Source organism: Orcinus orca, chromosome 9 (assembly GCF_937001465.1).
Source record: "Orcinus orca chromosome 9, mOrcOrc1.1, whole genome shotgun sequence".
NCBI classification, from domain to species: domain Eukaryota; kingdom Metazoa; phylum Chordata; class Mammalia; order Artiodactyla; family Delphinidae; genus Orcinus; species Orcinus orca.
The window spans coordinates 44,810,396-44,829,038 of record NC_064567.1 but is presented as its reverse complement, the minus strand read 5'-3'; the positions used below and the strand labels follow the sequence as shown (position 1 = coordinate 44,829,038).

The window sequence follows — 18,643 nt, the reverse complement described above, 5'->3', positions numbered from 1 at the left end:
GAGCCTTTTATTATTTTCCTTTTTTATGTATGTTTCAATCATTTAAGCTTGTTTTTCCAAAATCTCTCCCAACCTGTGTTATATTTCTTATGGTGAAGAACTTTACATTCTCATAGAAGTGCTGGGTGGTAATACTTCCAGTTTGATACATGTCACACATTTGCGCCCAGGAGAGCCACAGTGAGAGGAAATTGGAAGCCCTGGGGATGGAGTGGGGGACTTCTGAGGAACTGTCTGTCTTCTGAACACTTCCTTCTGCAGATGTCTACCGCAGCGTTACCTCACAACACAGGTTCTGAGTACCGCTTCAGCCCCTGAATAGGCCTCTCTGACATCCAATATGTAGCTCTTCTATTCTGTCCTCAGCACCACTAAGCAGGCAAATGGACTTTCAGCATCATCCTTCTCACATTTACTTGTTTGCTCAAAAACTTTTTGTTTTCCATGTTCTAACACGTACATAATAAACTCTTCTTTCCAGCTTTCGAATAAGCAACAAGACAATCTGTTGACAGCGTAGTGTCTTGAAAAGAAACAACAGCAACAAATAAAAATAAGCTGTGGCACCCTACTGGCCATGGCAAATTTATTTACTCTGAGCCTCAATTTATTTCTCTTAAGTGGGCATGAATGATACCTATTTCACGGATAAACAGATTGTGCATGTAACGTGCTTAGCACATTGCCTCACACAAACTTAATGTTAAATAAATAGTAACTATTATTGCTATAATCAATAATAAATGTAATGATAAATTCCTGGATCTGCTACTTCTGACTGTGTGGTCATGGGCTCATTACTCAACTTCTGTGAGTCTGTTTCCTTATCTGAAAAATAAGAATAGGTCCTAAATTATAAGACTGTTGTAAGGATTAGGTGATACAAATTAATGGAAACTGCTCCGTGAATGCTGGGTTCTTCATGTATTCTTTTGCCTGTCCCCATCCTTGCTCCTCAACCTTTTGTACCAGGAGAGAGTATTCCAAAATGCTTTGTGATCTAATCAGCCTATAGCCCTATCACTGTGCTTGGCACTTGCTATAGACACTCTTCTTTCATAATGACACCTCTTTTCCATTTATCAAATTCTCCCCATTCTTAAAAATCCAAGACAAGTACTGTTTCCTCCATGAAATCTTTGCTGACTACGTCATTTGCCACTGACTTCCCCCTTCACTGAGCAAGTACCACATTTCTTCAAGTGCTTGTCACACAATTTAGACATTAATTACATTCTGTCTTGTTCACTACAGAGATGCCTTTTATCTCAGGCTGATACAGTCTTGGATATGGAAATCAATGCCATGTTGGTTTGTTTGAAGGTGAGAAAACCTTCCTTTAGAAAAAAAGGAAATTAAGCTCATCTCCTCTTTTTTGTTGCAGTTCCTTTTCATGAACAAGGAATGGTTCAAATGACTGTGAAAGACTACACGAGGTAGGTGACAGAGTCACTGTTATTTCACTGCAGGATTTTACAGCCACGTCTTTCATAAATGAAGTGGAAGTGAGGAGGTCTCTTTATAATGCCATGGATCTTGGGATCTTGTCACTGGTTTAGCCACAGTGCCTAAACCATTTGTACCAGCCTTGAGAGAGATAGAGGTTCGTTAATTGTCATAAAGGAGTGTGCAGATTAACTCAGCAAATGCTGGCTTGGGGGGAGTTTAACGAAAGCATCCACGTAAATGGTATTCTACTAAAATTCAGCTATTCATGAGGACCTGTGCATAAAGTAGTTACATCTGTGTTTCCATATTGTCCATTATTATCACCATATTTGCTGGACAAGAATGCCTACGGTTTCCACTGTTAGGTAGAAAGCATTTTGAGTGTCCCTAATACGAGGAGAGAGACTAGGTCCCAAAGGGGTCTCAACAGCAGCAGGAACATCACCTGGCAACTTAGTAGAACTGCAAGTTTCCAAGCCTCACCCCAGTCACATCACATCAGAAAATCTGGACGTAGGGATCAGAAATCTATGTTTTTGCAAGCCCTTCAAATATTCTGAGGCCCACTCTAGTATAAGAACCACCGGAACAGACAGTGTGCTTTTGGGGCTTGGGAACTCTGCTTCCCACGCTCTAGTCACTCTTGCCTTCTCCGGATAATTCGAACTTGTCGAAAACCAAACGTTCAACACTGTATCCCTCTACCTCCTACCGATTCACACCTAAAATGCTACTTTGGCATAGTTTTTCCCTCTTAGAAGATTAGATGTTTTTGCTACTCACAGAATCATAGAGGCGTGGGGACCACAGAAATCTCTCAGGCAACTCGTTTTGTTGAAGAGGAAAATGACAAGGTCAGTGACTCACCTGTGCTCCTACAGCTTGATTGGAATTGTGACTGTACGTGGACTCTCCTGGATCCAAGGTCAGGGCAGTTTCTGGGTAGCTCTGCTGAACATTATAAAATAAAGTGTGAATCTCAAACACAGAGTGAAACAAAAATTATGGCAAACCTAATGCAAACGGAGGGGAGGCAGTAAGTGAAAGGTATCTTCTTCCCGCCTTCCAAGGCTCTCAGCCAGCTCAGTCATCTGCTAAAACAGAATCTTTATTGTTGAGAAACGTGCGTTTTCTCAGCCTTAATACAGAGAAGCAATTAAACAAAGAAGAGGCGGGGCCCAGCTCTTCTTACCAAATGTGGACCAGGCTAAGGCAAATTCAAGAGCCCATGTAAAATAACTTGGTCTCCTTGGGAGAATTGATATCAACATTGTATTCTTTGATAAATTCCAATTTTGTGCCCACTTGCTGTTATATTTGATGAGGCTAGATATGTTATGGTATATCTGAGCCATATAAAAGTGAACTATATTATAACAGGGTTCCATTCTGTTTGGAAATGCTTTCAAATGACTTGCATTGCAGGCCTATTTGCAGAGAGAGATGCTCGTGGTTTTTTTTGCCTTTGCCATAAGAAAGGAGTTTGTTAGTGCTGCATATGGATGACCACAGGAGACAGCACTTAGAGAGTGGTAACCATGCAGTATGAAACCCTCCACCACTACGAGAATTCATGCAGAGTTGCTTCAGTGGTTGCTTGCTCCACCTCTTTCATCACATAATTTTAACTTTTTCCTGAAAGTTGGTGCCTAGCAAAGCTGTATTCCTGAAAGGTTCCCCAATGATTTGCCATCTGTCCAAAGTGAGACATTCTGTCACCTTTATAATGAGTACTTGTGGGCACCTAACACTTAAATTCCTACACCTTCTGCAACACAACGCTCTTAAAGAGAGGAGCAGTTCCTCTGCTGCACACTCTCTCTTCTTCAAAGGTGCGGCCATTACGAGATTATTAGAAATAAAGAGGAAATGCAAATGTTTGCTCTGGAAGGGAAAGAGTCACAGTGACCTCCCAGGGCACTATCTAAATCAACACATCTCATCGTTGGTATTTCCCCCCCTCCCCCGACTGCAGATCTCTGCATCAGTGTTTAGAAACTCCCACTCTCTCCAGAGGGACCAGTTTCAACTCTGGCCATTCTGCTGCAAGTATACCACAAAGGTACGTGATTTCCAGGCACTTTTCATCCAGAAAAATCATTCTCTTCAACGATGGATTTCATGAAATTACAAATAGGCACTTGAGAAATACTTGTTGAATGGATGGATGAGAGAATGAATAAAGGATTTCAGAACCCCAACTTGCAAGAACGATGTAAAAGATTCAGTGAAGGTGGACTAAATATCTGTCAATGGGGAAATGGCCAGTTAAACTATTGGCCCACCCACTTTATGGAATTCTATACAGTGATAAAAGGAATAGGTAGAGATAACTATACTAACTTGCAATGATCTTTAAGTCATATTTTAAGAGGAAAAAAATCAAGATGCAGAAAGATACATAGAATGTGTTACTGCTTATAAAGCCAACAAGTGAAAACTATAAAGCATATATGTAACTACATAAAAAAAAATGTCTGGAAGGATACACATAAATTCAGTAGGAAGGCAGTCAGGATTTGCAGGGGTAATGGCCAAGGGGAGAGAGACCCTTATGCAGGACATTGCAATTTTTAACAAAGTGAGTGTATTTTATGTCTTTCTTACCTGATTAAATATAGATTTTAAAAAGTAAATAATATTGGAAGTATTTTTAATGACAAATCAATCAATAATTATATTCTTGGCCGTGAGAATGTGAGCCATTAGAAAGCAGGACTATATTATTTTTGTTCTTTTTTGTGCCTTAGGTGCCTACCAGAGAGCCTAGAACATGACAGACGTTCAATAAATATTTGTGTAAATGGGTAGTCAGTGAGGGGGAAGTGAGCTGGTATATATAAATATAATTTCCACATAACTGCAGGGTATCATTTTAAGTGCCAGCACTGAATGAAACAAGTTGAAAAAAGTACTTCTTGTTTCTCAGCCAAGTCCAAAAAAATACGGAACATATTTTAACCTCACCTAGGGACTTAAAGTCATTATTTGTGAACATTAGTCCTGTAGTCTCCATTTAGTGATATCCTCAACAAATCTGCATGATTGGGGATGCCCCAGACTGATACTCTTTTTAAATATTCTTTTTTTTAGTCTACTGTTTTCAGGGTTGATTTTTTTTTCTTCTGTTTCATATTGCCATCAACTACCATTTTTTGTGGTTATCACTTCACTGCCTCTGGTTTTTGTCCCACAATCTCCCTGCCATATCTAATTTAACACCTGCCTGTTGTGAAATGGAAAACCTGTTAAGTAAACTCATTTTAAAGTACAGACAAGCAGTCCCTGAGCGGGGGTGAAGGACTGTCCTTTTAGGAAGTATATATGAGCTCTAGGAAATGCACCATCTGTTTGTCTATTCAGATTCCTCCTTTACTCAATTTCTGGAAGATTGGGTAGGTGAGGTGACTAGGAAAAAAAATGGCTTTTGGTTAAGTGAACTGTTACTGGATAAAGATATTCATATTTTTACTGCAGCATTCCTGAATGGCTGGAATTTTGGGAAAAAGACCCAGTGGAGATTCTCTTGGATCTGGGGTTTGGTGCTGACGAGCCAGACATCTACACACGAATCCCAGCCAGATTCCTGGGTTGTGACTCAGCAGCCAGAGGAATCAACATCCGTGTTTTCCTCGAAGCTCAAAAGCAGCGAATGGACATTGAGAACCCTGACTCGTGCAGTAAGTGAGGACCACGTGGCGTCAGAACCTCAGCAATGGCAATGAACAGTCAGATGAGCCACAGTATTAGGAGGGATGGGCCAGGAGATCTGTACAGTAGCAATCAACCCCAATATCTCAGTGGCTTCAGACAGAAACAAGTTTATGTCATGATCACTCTCCATGCCCACTGCAGATTGGTGTATATTTTGGGAGGAAGAAAGATCTGTTCCATGATGTTTTCCTTATCCATGGACTTGGCTCAACTATCTGGAACATCACTGGTTGTAATGACAGGGAAAAGGTGGAAATAGAGAACGATACTTGGGTCTTAAAGCCTCCTGCTCAGAACTTACACATATCAAGTGTGCTCACTTCATTGTCCAAAATAAATCATGTGGCCACACTTAACTCCAAAGGGGTGACAATGTGCAATCGTACTGCATGCCCAGAAGGAAGACAATACTGGTGAACAGCACTAATGCATACCATAGCCACAGACCCAGAGGTCAGAGCAACCAGGATCTGGCTCATGAGTCACTAAGTGACACCTTAATTTTCTCATCTGTCAGGCTTAGAACACTGCTTATTTCCACCCCAAGCTGTAATTGGTAGTTATAAATCTGTCATATCTTCAGATTTGTGGATTAACTGTGCTTAAATCTTATAGTTATCATGCATGCTGCAATTTTTCTCCAACGGATGGTCAATGGAATACTTTTCTCTAGGACACTACTGAGGATATTCTTGGAGTATGTGTACTGTGCTCAAATAATTTGAGAGAAAGATGGCTTACAGTTAAACAGGTTTATTTACTGCAGGATTTGTTTAATATGCTGAGGTGCACTCTCAGTCTTCTAGAGGGGATGCAGTGCAGCGTTTTCAAAATCCTTTCAGTACAGAACCTCTCTTAGAGGAGCATTAAAGAACATCTCCTCCGTGGAATAGAGTTTGCAGAATTCTGGACTGCGGAACATGCCAAAATTCTGTTAAATAAATTCTTCTAAGTAAATAAATTCCCTGAAAGGAAAGTCAAGTGAGATGAAGTGTTTCTCTCAAACAAATATCAGGAACAGAGGTTTTACTTAGATTTTTCATTTCAGTTTCTGTTTCCCCTGCTTTCATATGGGTGAAATGGGTCTCAGAAATCTCAGCAATGACATTTTTTAAAAAGAGTATGCAAAACGGAAGGTGTTGCAATGTAATGTTTCTTTACCTTTAGAAGAAATTAATACTGTTCTTTGTGGTCTCCTCCTCCAAGCCCCACAGAGATGCAAAATCTTTGATCAGTTATTTATTTGGGGAGAATAATAACACTTACCAATATTTGAGGAGTGATCGAGCAGATCTGTGAAGTAAACATTTCACAGATGAAATTGACACATGGATTATAGGGAAACCAGGAGTTGGCCCCTGATCCAGTGACTGCTGGCCCCCTCTAGTTTCCACCACTTAGACCTGTGCTAATAGAGCACGGTAACTATTCTGACTCAACGCTTACAGTACACTTTCAACTCGAGAAAACTGAGAAAGTCAAATGTAAAAGAAGCAATAGTAAAATTAGTTGGTTGTCCCATAGACAGAATGGAAAAGTAGGTCTCCTTCAAAGTCAGTACAAAACGTTCCAACTTGAAGGGATGAGAATCAGTTGGTTCATCGTTCAGTGTACCTCAAAGCAAAACAAACAGACAAAAGCCCCCATCCAACACTTCACACTATTATGTTCTCTGAATTGCCTGGACCAATTAAATTGATAGGTTTTATGTTAGTCTAAGTATAAAAATCTGCTATAGAAAGGATACTAAGACAATTGTAAAAGTGGAATTACGATTCAATCATGCTCTTGAGCTTACAACTAAATTTAAGGGGGAAGCGTAATCAGAATATTTCTGAAAACATCTGGAACCCAAGAGTTCCTCTAGGTCTTGACAGAATATCACAGTCCTCCATAAGACACCCATCACATTTTTTTGGAGTAGAATTATGAATGGTTAATATCTTCCACTTTCAGGTGAAGAAAACAGGTAGGCATAATGATTTGCTCATGGAGGAGTCTGTAGCATTGCTATGATGGTGCAAACAACAGAACAGAGGACAGCATCCTTCCTTCCACACCAATGGGCCTTTGGCCGTTGATGAGCTATGCAACCCTTCATGCTATCACTGGGGTTGAGAGAAGGCTGTGTAATAAAAAAAACAAAATGTTCTGTTGCCATTACTGTGGTTATACTGTCTGGAGATACCAAAAATATTTTTTACAATTTTTTCAAAGTGGCAGTGCATCCCCAAAATAGCCCTTGCTACATTAGATCTCGCCCGCATACTAATCAAGCCAATTCTTGCATATTGCCCGAATGAGTGAGGCCAGGTGGTTCAGAAAGACTTACAAGTTGAGGAGCTGGTTTGTTTGGAAAGGTAAATGGGTTTTCACATTAATGACTATCACCTCTTGGAAGACTGAAGACAATACATTCCCTTCCTGAGTTGCGCACATTTATTTTAACTGATACGTATGTAGCATTGTGTTTTTCACAACAGATGTGAGAGGTATGTAAGACTGGTATTATTATCTCATTCTCCAGATGAAGAAACGGGCCATTTACTATGTGCCAGGCACAAGATTAAGCACCATGAATCTATCAATTCATTTACTTTGTGGTCACACTTTCAGTGACTGGTTGACCTGGGATTTGGATCCAGGCCTTCTGATTCCATATGTCATGATCTTTCCACACTCTCAGGTGAAGGGTATAGATGGATATGATGGAGGTGATGATGAGGACGATGACTGCCTCAAGCTATGGAAGAATGGAAGAATCTCCAAGCTCACTTCGTATGAAAGAGCTGGGTTCACTCTTTGACATTTACTTTAACACATGACATTAATCTCAAGATTCAGCCTTGCCTATAGTTTTTATAGATTAACACATAAAGACTATATGAATCTATATAGTCATGCATATTCAACTAAATATAAAAGGCATTCTCTTTCCCTATAATACAGTGATACCTTGTTATGTAGGGGGACCTCCTCCATAATAATCAATGGCACACACTAAGGAAAACTTGAGTTTCAGAAACTTAAAGTCCTTCCCATCTTGAAAATCACATGAGTTAACAAATCTCTTCAGTTTTTACCACATGAATGCAGTTTTGTTGAAACTAAAAATTGTGTGTTGCTTGTATTGTTCAGGCTGTTTCTAACAGCTGGAAATATTGGATCATGTGGCCAGTGCTTTCTCATCTTTGCTGAATTATGTCAACATCCTGCAGAACAAAGCTAAAGAGGAAGATGAAGGGAAAAGTGTGCAAAGAACCTCAGTGAGTGAAGCCAAAGAGCATCGAAGAAGAATGGGTGAACTTTTTTAGGATAGGTTCAAAGCAGAACACTAGAAGGGATTATAGCCTGGGAACATCACAGTCACTGAAGATGAGAAACAAATTTTCCATCGTCTCTGCAGAAGCAGGGTATGGAGCAGAGTTGCCATGACAAACAAACACGACCAAAGTCATTTGTCTCTTTCAGCAGAGCACTGGTCTCTTCAGGCCTGTGATGACTTGACAGCTTGTGATCCTCCCCAAGCTCTTCTGAGCAAGCAGTGTCCTCACTCATCCATGCTGGCCAAGCAGGCTCCTCCTTCCTGTGTGTCTGAGGGGTTAGTCAAGGACAGAACTCAAAAGGAGAACTCACTTCAGACTAACAAACTCAAGAGCTTGTCTTGTCTTGCAGGCAAAGCACCAGACTCCTTCGAAATGGAAGAGGTCAGTGTACTCAACTTCTAAGGGAAGTATCTCCCACCAAGGCATCTTTTGCCTTCCACCCCTCATTTAACCCCTTCATCTTTCAGCCCTTCAGCATTACGTCTTATTCCAAACTTCTGTTTAATCTAGGACATTTAAGGTCATTCTAGTTACTTCAGTCAGAACTAAACTAGTATGAAGCCAGCCTTTGCTTTCTCCCGTTTCTTTTCCTTTTTTTGCTCACAACTGAATCCACAGGTTATTTTTCACTTTGCTTTTCCTCAATGTTTTATTATGCATCTCAGTATACTTTCATCTACTCTCTAACTTTTCATGTTTCACCTTCTTTGAGGGTCAGTTCAACTACTTCCCACTAAGTGAAGCTAGCGCACCACTCTTCCTCTGTATTCTCATAGCCTTGGCATGGAGAGCTTGTTACAGTAAAGATTGTGTGTGTGTGTTGATTACACCTCCCCCGCTGGACTGTCAGCTCCTTGAGGATTAGATTTTATCCTCAAGGGAATATGTCTTGGGAATATTTCCCTTGCAACACCTAATGCAGGACCTTGGACAGAAAAAGTAGGGACTTGGGTTTGATAGCATTTTATTTGCCTGCTTGCTTTGGGATTTAGTGATACTCACATAACTTGACCTCCATTTCACACATACTCTTTGCCTCTTCATCCCACCTTCATTCACACGTGCTAATTTTCATTGTCATTTAGATGGCATACCCAACTGTACTTCAAAGTCTTTTTAAAAATATATACACATTTCCACTCATCTCTTTATTCTTTAATTATAGAGAAAGTATAGAAGAGCAAGGCTTTTTCCCCCTTTTCATGTCAATTGTTTAGAAGTCGGGTAGGATATTTATATACCAGGCCCAAGGTCAGGCCACTCTCTTTCGAGCCCTCTACAGGTGAGACACTCTACATGTGAGCCCACTACATGTGAGGCTCTGGGACACAGACTCTGCCCTCAAGGTAACCACAGTGTAGTGGCAGGAATAAGCACAAAAACCAATAACATGGTAGGGAGAGTGACAGCTATGCTGATAAACTTTCATGTCACTAAAGAGACAAGTTTGGATATCTGGGGAGTAAGAAAAGGGGCTCTTCATCAGCCAGGGGGCTCAGACAATCAAGGAAATCGTAGGATGTTAAAGCTTAACAATAACTTGAAAAGAAGTCTAAGAATGCCTATTGGTAGGTCTCCCCATCCCACAAAGAGATAAAAATTGCCTCAAAATATATAGCTGTTAATGATCCTAATATCTATGTGTATATGTTTTTGTATGCATATGTATTATGTCAAAAATTATTTTAAGAACCTTAAAATATTAATCTGACTTTAAAACAGTAGCATAAAAATGAATAAGAATTATAAATGGAGAAAAAACAGAGCTTTGGTCAAGTGCCGTGATTTGAATACAATCGCAGGTGGCACTAAAAAAGAGTATTTTCTTTTATTCAATCTTGTAAAAATTATTTAATTACCAAACTAATAGTTAAATTACTATAAAGACTATAAAGACAATCTGCAAGTCATTATTCAGTCTGCTGTCTATTTCCTAGGATCCAAACAGGAAATACACCCAACTCCAGCCTGTTGACACGCCTCATTAGACTCCACGGTCCCCTTACTAAGCTTCTTCTGCATCAAACTATACTGACTTAGAGGAGAACAAAGTTCCTTGTATGTCATCTATATGTAAGAGTACAGGGAGAGATAAATATCATCATATTCAACATAAAGAGCTAAGAAAAGAATGTTAGTCCTTGCATGGCAAACTTTCAAATATTCTTATATGACAATTATTCAAGGAAAAGCAATACGTATTAGTATATATAGGTGTGGTAAGGGAGAACACACTCAGACACCAAAAATAAAAATAAAATAAAAATAAAAACCTCACGTTTTGTGGCACATAGTGGGAACTTGGTAAATATTATTCATAAACGAGTAAATTAATATTAGAAGTATTTGATAATTTAATCTGTGAGTGGCCTCCATATAAAAACAAAATATTCTGTTGAACTTTGAAGCCAACTTTCTTTGTGATGTTTCTTTAATATTTGCCCAGATTTGTGTAAGAGGCTATATGTATATATAAGGCAGAGAGAGCCTTCAAAATGATATTTAAAAACTCACTATTTGAATTTTGTTTTCTTTTTTTTAATAAATTTATTTACTTATGTATTTATTTTTGGCTGCATTGGGTCTTTGTTGCTGCACGTGGGCTTTCTCTAATTGTAGCGAGCGGGGGCTGCTCTTCATTGTGGGCGCGGGCTTCTCATTGTGGTGGCTTCTCTTGTTGCAGAGCACGGGCTCTAGGCGCGGGGGCCTCAGTAGTTGTGGCGCACGGGCTTAGTTGCTCCGCGGCATGTGGGATCTTCCCAGACGAGATCTCGTTAAATTCTTAACCACTGCACCACCAGGGAAGTCCCGAACTTTGTTTTCTTAAAAATGTATATTTAAAATATTAAATCTTCATCACACAGACTGGGAGAAAAATATTTCTTTCACTCAATACCAATGTATGAGTAAATGAAACTTGGGTAGGTTGTAGCTTAAACAGGAGCTAATGCCAGATTTAATAGTCATTTTTTAATGGCAAATTTAAAAATGTAAGAAATGAAAACTATGTGTGAAATTGGCAGATTTTCATGGCAGTTAAAACATAAACCAATGTACTTAAATATCTACCTATCAGAATTTCAACTCTGATTGGCCAAATTCTGCCTCCAGATCACTCTATGATGTTTTCCCTAAAGTCCTACTAAAGGCTGAATATGGTAATATTTGGCTCACTTCTCAAAATTATGATTCCAACCAAGTTGTACATAGATTTTTAATGCAAAAATCAACATTTTTGTGTTTAATTTTACTGAGTTAAACTGAGTCTGTTCCTTTCTTTTTTTAATTCCCAAATATATTATGAGAATTTAATACTTATGAAACTTCTGTAACTGTAGACTCTCTTAGGATGCTTCTTTGTATCTACAATATAACATCTTTAACCTTCCCTCTGGCTTACATACAAGGACCCTGCTCTCTGGAACTCCTATGTAAGAATGTTACCCATAGTATTAAACAATGCCAGTCAGCATCTTGTTTAGGTGAGAAATGTTTCAAATGTTATAATTATTATTTTTTTTAATAACTTGGGCCCAGGTGGAATAACCCAGGAATACACCTGGTTTCCATTTTACATTATTGGGAATTTTTTGTTTTTCATTTTTTTAATAGATGAATAGGTACTTTACATTGCACTAAGTGGATTTTTCTCCAGGATAACAGTCACAGAGAAAAAATTTACTTATTATACTGAAAAATTTATATGGTGCACACTGGTTTGAGTTACAAAACCAGTAAAAATAATGTTAAGAAGTATGTCTAATCAATTACAAGTATAAAGTACCTTCTGTGAAAAAAGAGATGAAGGATTAAAAAGAGGGAATAAATATTTCTTCTTACATTGCTGAGCTATATCCTCATAGTCCTCTGTTTATTCCTGAGTTAAAGGTAATTTTTGGCTGTATGTACCACAATGCTTAAAATGTTTTCATCCTTTGATTCAGCCTTCAATATTCAGACATGAATCCCAAATAAATAATATGACATGTAGAAATAGATTTATGTACAAAGATACTCATCTCAACATCATTTCTATTTGCAAAATTTAGAAAACTTTCCAACATTAGGAGAATCATTAAGTAAATTAATGTACCTTCAAAATATGGCCTATTGTGCACTCATTGAAGATGGTGTTTTCAAAGAAATTTTATGATATGGGGAAAAAAGGTCCCTCCAAATTTTGAGATGAAAATTTGACGTTACTATATCCAGAATTAATGTATTAAAAGAAAACCTGCAAAGACATGCTCCAAAATAATAACAGTAACCATTTTCCTACCTTCTTTAACTTTTTATATTTATCAAGTTTCTATAGAAAGCTGTTATTATTTTTAAAGAAATTATTATTTTGTTTTGACAATTTTATTCTCATTAATGGGGTAATATTAATTCCTTAAAAGAATTTTTTAAATAAATTCTACTCTCTCAATTTGAAAATCAAATTTTCTTTGAGCTTTCTAAGCTTTATATAGCAACTGAGTTATGAAATTTCCTGAATTGCTCTCCACAAATTTACCAAGTTGTAAATAAATCCCTTAGAGAGCTAAAATTAAATATGGGAAATAACTTGCTTGCTCCAAATATAGTTAAAGCTCTTTAGGAACAAAAGAAATATTTCTAGGTTAATAGTAATATTATTTAAGTTTAGTTCAAATGCCACATTTTCCAAGCAGGGCCTCTATTCCTTCCACCCAGAAGTGATCTTTCCCTTTCCCTCTTCTTAACTCCCTTAGTTCTTTGAATCTTCGTTGTGAGTGCCTTGTACATACCACCTGCCTGCCACAGACTGTTAGCTCTCTGAGTTCAGAAATCATGTTTAATCCTCTTGGCAGTAGCCAGTAGGTATTCATTATATGCTGATTAAATAAATGAAGTGAATTTATTATGAAAGCGTTTCTAATGAGACTGATGCACTTTGGTGTCTCAGGTCCAGAGCTTTGAAGAAGAGGCTGGTAATCCTCTTGACATGACCTCAGGAACTGTAGGTAAGAATTCATCAAGGTGTACAATTTCATCAATGGTCTTTCACAAAGAAAATGTCAATAACTAGTGCTCAATTTTCTTAATATGTAGAACTTCAAGAGATGCTATACCTACTATTACTACTACTTCGACCTACTATTATTAAACACCTGCTAGCAATGCATATGTACATGTAAATTTCAAAATACTTACTACAGAAATGTCCAGTATCCCTGGGGCTAATGTAGTATGTGTTATTGTCTAACAAAAACTCTATATGGGGCTTCCCTGGTGGCGCAGTGGTTGAGAGTCCGCCTGCCGATGCAGGGGACACGGGTTCGTGTCCCGGTCCGGGAGGATCCCACATACCGCGGAGCGGCTGGGCCCGTGAGCCACGGCCGCTGAGCCTGCGCGTCCGGAGCCTGTGCTCCGCAACGGGAGAGGCCACAACAATGAGAGGCCCGCGTACCGCAAAAAAAAAAAAAAAAAACTCTATATGGCCCAAATAGGCTAATGAAATGGATTTTACACAGACCTGGGACTAACTGAGTGAATATTACTCCTACTGCCAACTGCTTGCTGTTTCACAAGTCATATTTTACTGGACCTCAGTTTTTCCGTCTGTAATAAAGAGATAAGTACAGATAATTTTTAAGTTCTCTGCTGGCACTTATAGTCTACATTAAGTGATTCTATGACCATCATATTAATCTCACAGTGGAAACAAGTTGCTTAGATGTAACATTCCAAATCATCTCTTAGACTGGTGTTATATTACCCTAGAAAACAGAGAAGGAAGTCTTTCTCCACTGCTGGTTCTTAGGCTGCCATTCAGCCATCATTGTGATTCAGCATTTCCATGATGCTATAAAAGAGCTAGAAGTAGACAGGGGTTAGTGAAGCAAAGTAAAGCAGATGAAGCTCGCGTGCTTCCTAGAAGAAAATATGCAAATTTAAAATTTAATTTAGTGTGGTGTCAAACACATTTTTTTCATTACAAAGTGTATGTACGGGCCTCATTTTGCTAAACGCTGTTTAGAAATTATGCATTAGTAATTATAGGGTCCTGCTGATTACATAAATTGTTATCCTGCTCTTCGAAGTAATTACCACTAACCTGCACTGAGGTTTATAAGACAAAAATAAGCATCTGTTTTCCATCTAATTGAACGCTTCTCAGTGAAGCTGGAGGTCCCCTTGCCAATAGGAATTGCCTTCCTTGACATTCAATTAAGAGGTCTGCTGATACCATGTAAGTCTCCCCAGTCATTCCAAAAATGATTTGGGAAGTTAGGCAAAAGCACTAATTTACATTTAATCTCAAATTCATAGAACAAATTAAGATGGGTGAAGGTTGGCCTAATGGAGAAAATCTGAATTATAGTAAAGCAAATGCGATTTTATTACTTTCAAAAACAGTGTTGTTAACCCAAGAAAAAATAGGACTGAGAAAAAATAAGTAAAACTAGTTTGATTAATAGGGAAAGGGAAAATTATTATTTTGATTGATATATATGAATGGATTACATATATATGAATTATATATGTACATATTAAATATATACACATATGAATGAATGAATGTTTACACAAAGTTCAAAAGATGACTTTACTCAAAAGATGAAAGCGCATGGACTGTTTGACCAATAGGATATGGCAGAAATGATGTTGTGCCACTTTCAAGCTTATCCTTTAACCCACCTGGCTGCTTCCTGTTTCTTGAGATACCTGCTCTTGGAACATTCCTTCTGGGAACCTAGCCCTAGCTCATTCTGTGTGAAAAGTGCACCATGTGGGTATGCCACATGTGATCACTCTGGTGGGACAGCCTTGAATGAGCTCACCTGTGAATAAACCATCTTCGTTACCCAGTTCGGTCAAACTTTCAAATGACTCCAGCCCAGATGCCATCAGACTGCAACTGCCTGAGAGAATCCAAGCGACAACCACATAGCTAAGCTGAATCAATCCACAGAACCATGGAAGTAATAATGAATTGTAGTTTTAAGCCACATATATACATACAAATAGATGAAGGCATGTGATGAACACTTCAAATACCTCTAAAACTTGAAGATATTCTAAAGACTATTTCATCTACTCAAGCACAATACTCTGAATATTAGCAGAAAAAGTGTACTTAAGAATTTCCCTAAATGAATTTGAGCAAAATTTCTTCTTATGAAAGATGGGGACCCAAGGCCACAAATGTACCATCCTCCTTTTATCACTGAAAAATTATCACTGGAATGACGAGGGAATATAAATATAAGAAGGAAACATATAACAATTCTCATCTCATTGAAAATATTCATTTCTGAGGATTCCAAATGATTCTCTGTAGTCATTCTTTTATTGGTGGGCATTTTTGGAATAGCCTCTAATTGTGAACTGCTAGATACTGTGGTAAGTTTTCTGTGTTTGCTGATATTACAGTGACAGGAAAGGTATGCCTTGACTAATCTGAGAGTTAACTTAGATTCATTTGGAAATTATGACCATAACTCGTTAGTATAGTTCTACAGTGCACTTACAATGCTAAAGGAAGCTCTTCAGACTAATGATAGACAGTGAACTGTGATGTTTATACCATACATAAATGTAATACATATGACATTTTCAGCATGGAGGAAGGGGAGGTTGGTAAATGGATCAATATAGCTCAAAGTTTTTACATCTTATGTGAAATGGTACAATATTAAAGTACACCACGAGGGACTTCCCTGGTGGCACAGTGGTTAAAAATCCACCTGCCAATGCAGGGGACACAGGTTCGATCCCTGGTCCAAGAAGATCCCACATGCACGGAGCAACTAAGCCCGTGAGCCACAACTACTGAGCTTGCACTCTAGAGCCCGCGAGCCACAACTACTAGCATGCGTGCCACAACTACTGAAGCCCGCGCACCTAGAGCCTGTGCTCCACAACAAGAGAAGCCCCCGCTCGCCGCAACTAGAGAAAGCCCATGTGCAGCAACGAAGACCCAATGCAGCCAAAAAATAAAAATAAATAAATAAAATTTAATAAAAGAAAATAAAGTACACTGAAATTTTGAGGATTTAAAGCAACCATTAACAAATCAATAGATAGCTAGTGGGAAGCAGCCGCATAGCACAGGGAGATCAGCTCAGTGCTTTGCGACCACCTAGAGAGGTGGGATAGGGAGGGTGGGAGGGACATGCAAGAGGGAGGAGATATGGGGATATATGTATATGTATAGCTGATTCACTTTGTTATAAAGCAGAAACTAACACACAATTGTAAAGCAATTATACTCCAATAAAGATGTAAAAAAAAAAAAATGGGCAGAACACCTAAATAGACATTTCTCCAAAGAAGACATACAGATGGCCAAGAGGCACATGAAAAGCTGCTCAACATCATTAATTAGTAGAGAAATGCAAATCAAAACTACAATGAGGTATCACCTCACACCAATTAGGATGGGCATCATTAGAAAATCTACAAACAACAAATGCTGGAGAGGGTGTGGAGAAAAGGGAACCCTCTTGCACTATTGGTGGGAATGTAAATTGATACAGCCACTATGGAGAACAGTATGGAGGTTCCTTAAAAAACTGAAAATAGAATTACATATGATCCAATAATCCCACTACTGGGCATATATCCAGAGAAAACCATAATTCAAAAAGACACATGCACCCCAATGTTCACTGCAGCGCTGTTTACAATAGCCAGGTCATGGAAGCAACCTCAATGCCCATCGACAGACAAATGGATGAAGATGTGGTACATATATACAATGGAATATTACTCAGCCATAAAAAGGAATGAAACTGGGTCATTTGTAGAGATGTGGATGGATCTAGAGACTGTCATACTGAGTGAAGTAAGTCAGAAAGAGAAAAATAAAAATCAGATATTAATGCATATATGTGGAATCTAGAAAAATAGTACAGATGAACCAGTTTGCAAGGTAGGAATAGATACATAGATGTTGAGAACAAACGTATGGACACCAAGGGGGGAAAGCAGGGGGGGTGGGGGGGGGTGGGATGACTTGGGAGATAGGGATTGACATGTATACACTGATGTGTATAAAATAGATAACTAATAAGAACCTGCTGTATAAAAAAAAGTTTAAAAAATCACAGAGGTATAGCAAAAAGCTGATAGAAAAATTAAATTATAATTTAAAAAAGTACAATGAAGGCAGTAAGTGACAGATTGAATACTGCAGAAAAATAACTGAATTTAAAAAGTAGGAGACATGTGTGAGAAATTATTTAAGAATCAAGTAGAAAAATGAAATGGATATAATAAACAAAATGTCAAGGAAGACAGATCCAAGGAGTATATTACATAGTCCTAACAGGTGGTTAGAGTTGGACTCTTCCCGTCTTAGTTTTGACTGAGGTTCTAAAAAAGATATCAGATACAAAGTCAACATGTGACAAATCCGTATATGCAACTTTTCTAAGGAAATTGTAGGACTCAGTTCCACAACTCTTGAGCTCATTGTGTATTTAAAGAGGGGACAAGTTGCAGAGAGAAAGAAAAGACTGGTGAAGATATTTAATTGGGGAAAAGTAATGCCCTGTTGTGTGCCTTTCTACCATTTGGAGGAGGACTGGGGATGCTACTCTGAGACCCAAGCAGTAAGGGGCATTTAAAGGAGACCACTCACAGAGCAATTTCATTATATTTAACAAGGACAGTCACAGTGTAACCGGTACGTCACATGTTCTGGGTACTTCACATGCATTACACCTTTTAATCCTCAAAATAAACCATTGAGTTAGGCACTATTATTATTTCTAATTATTAGATGAAGAAACTGAAGCACAGAGAGGTTAAGTAACTTTCCATGGCCTCACAGATAGTAGAAAGTGGTTCCAGGTTTCAAATTCAGGTCATCGAGCACCAGAGTCTGTACTCTTAAATACTACACCATACAACTTTGAAATGACTCCTCTGCAGTTGGAAGACATGTGGTTGGTGAATGAGAAAAATAATGTAGGCTGTGAAATGGATTGTGACTCCAGGCTGAGAACTGCTCAAGGACAAGTCAAGAGGGCAAGGGAAGAGTTGACCACTGTATTTCATCAATTATAAGATGAACAGTTTTTCCTTGAAATCAAGATACATCTTACAATTGATGGCAGGTCATAATTTAATTGGCAGAGAGTTTTTTCCTTTTTTAGTGGTACATAAATAATAGAAATCTTTAA

At 38.4% G+C, this 18,643-nt stretch overlaps 1 protein-coding gene across 1 annotated transcript in view; it reads left to right on the top strand.

Moving 5' to 3' along the window:
- The window catches only part of ITPRID1 (ITPR interacting domain containing 1), a 239,224-nt gene that overhangs the window by 183,010 nt on the left and 37,571 nt on the right, over positions 1–18,643 (top strand). The window contains 7 exon segments of the mRNA XM_049714691.1: positions 1,385–1,436; positions 3,425–3,511; positions 4,927–5,129; positions 8,302–8,471; positions 8,473–8,587; positions 8,590–8,870; positions 13,417–13,538. Coding sequence (XP_049570648.1) covers positions 1,385–1,436; positions 3,425–3,511; positions 4,927–5,129; positions 8,302–8,471; positions 8,473–8,587; positions 8,590–8,870; positions 13,417–13,538 — 1,030 coding nt within the window.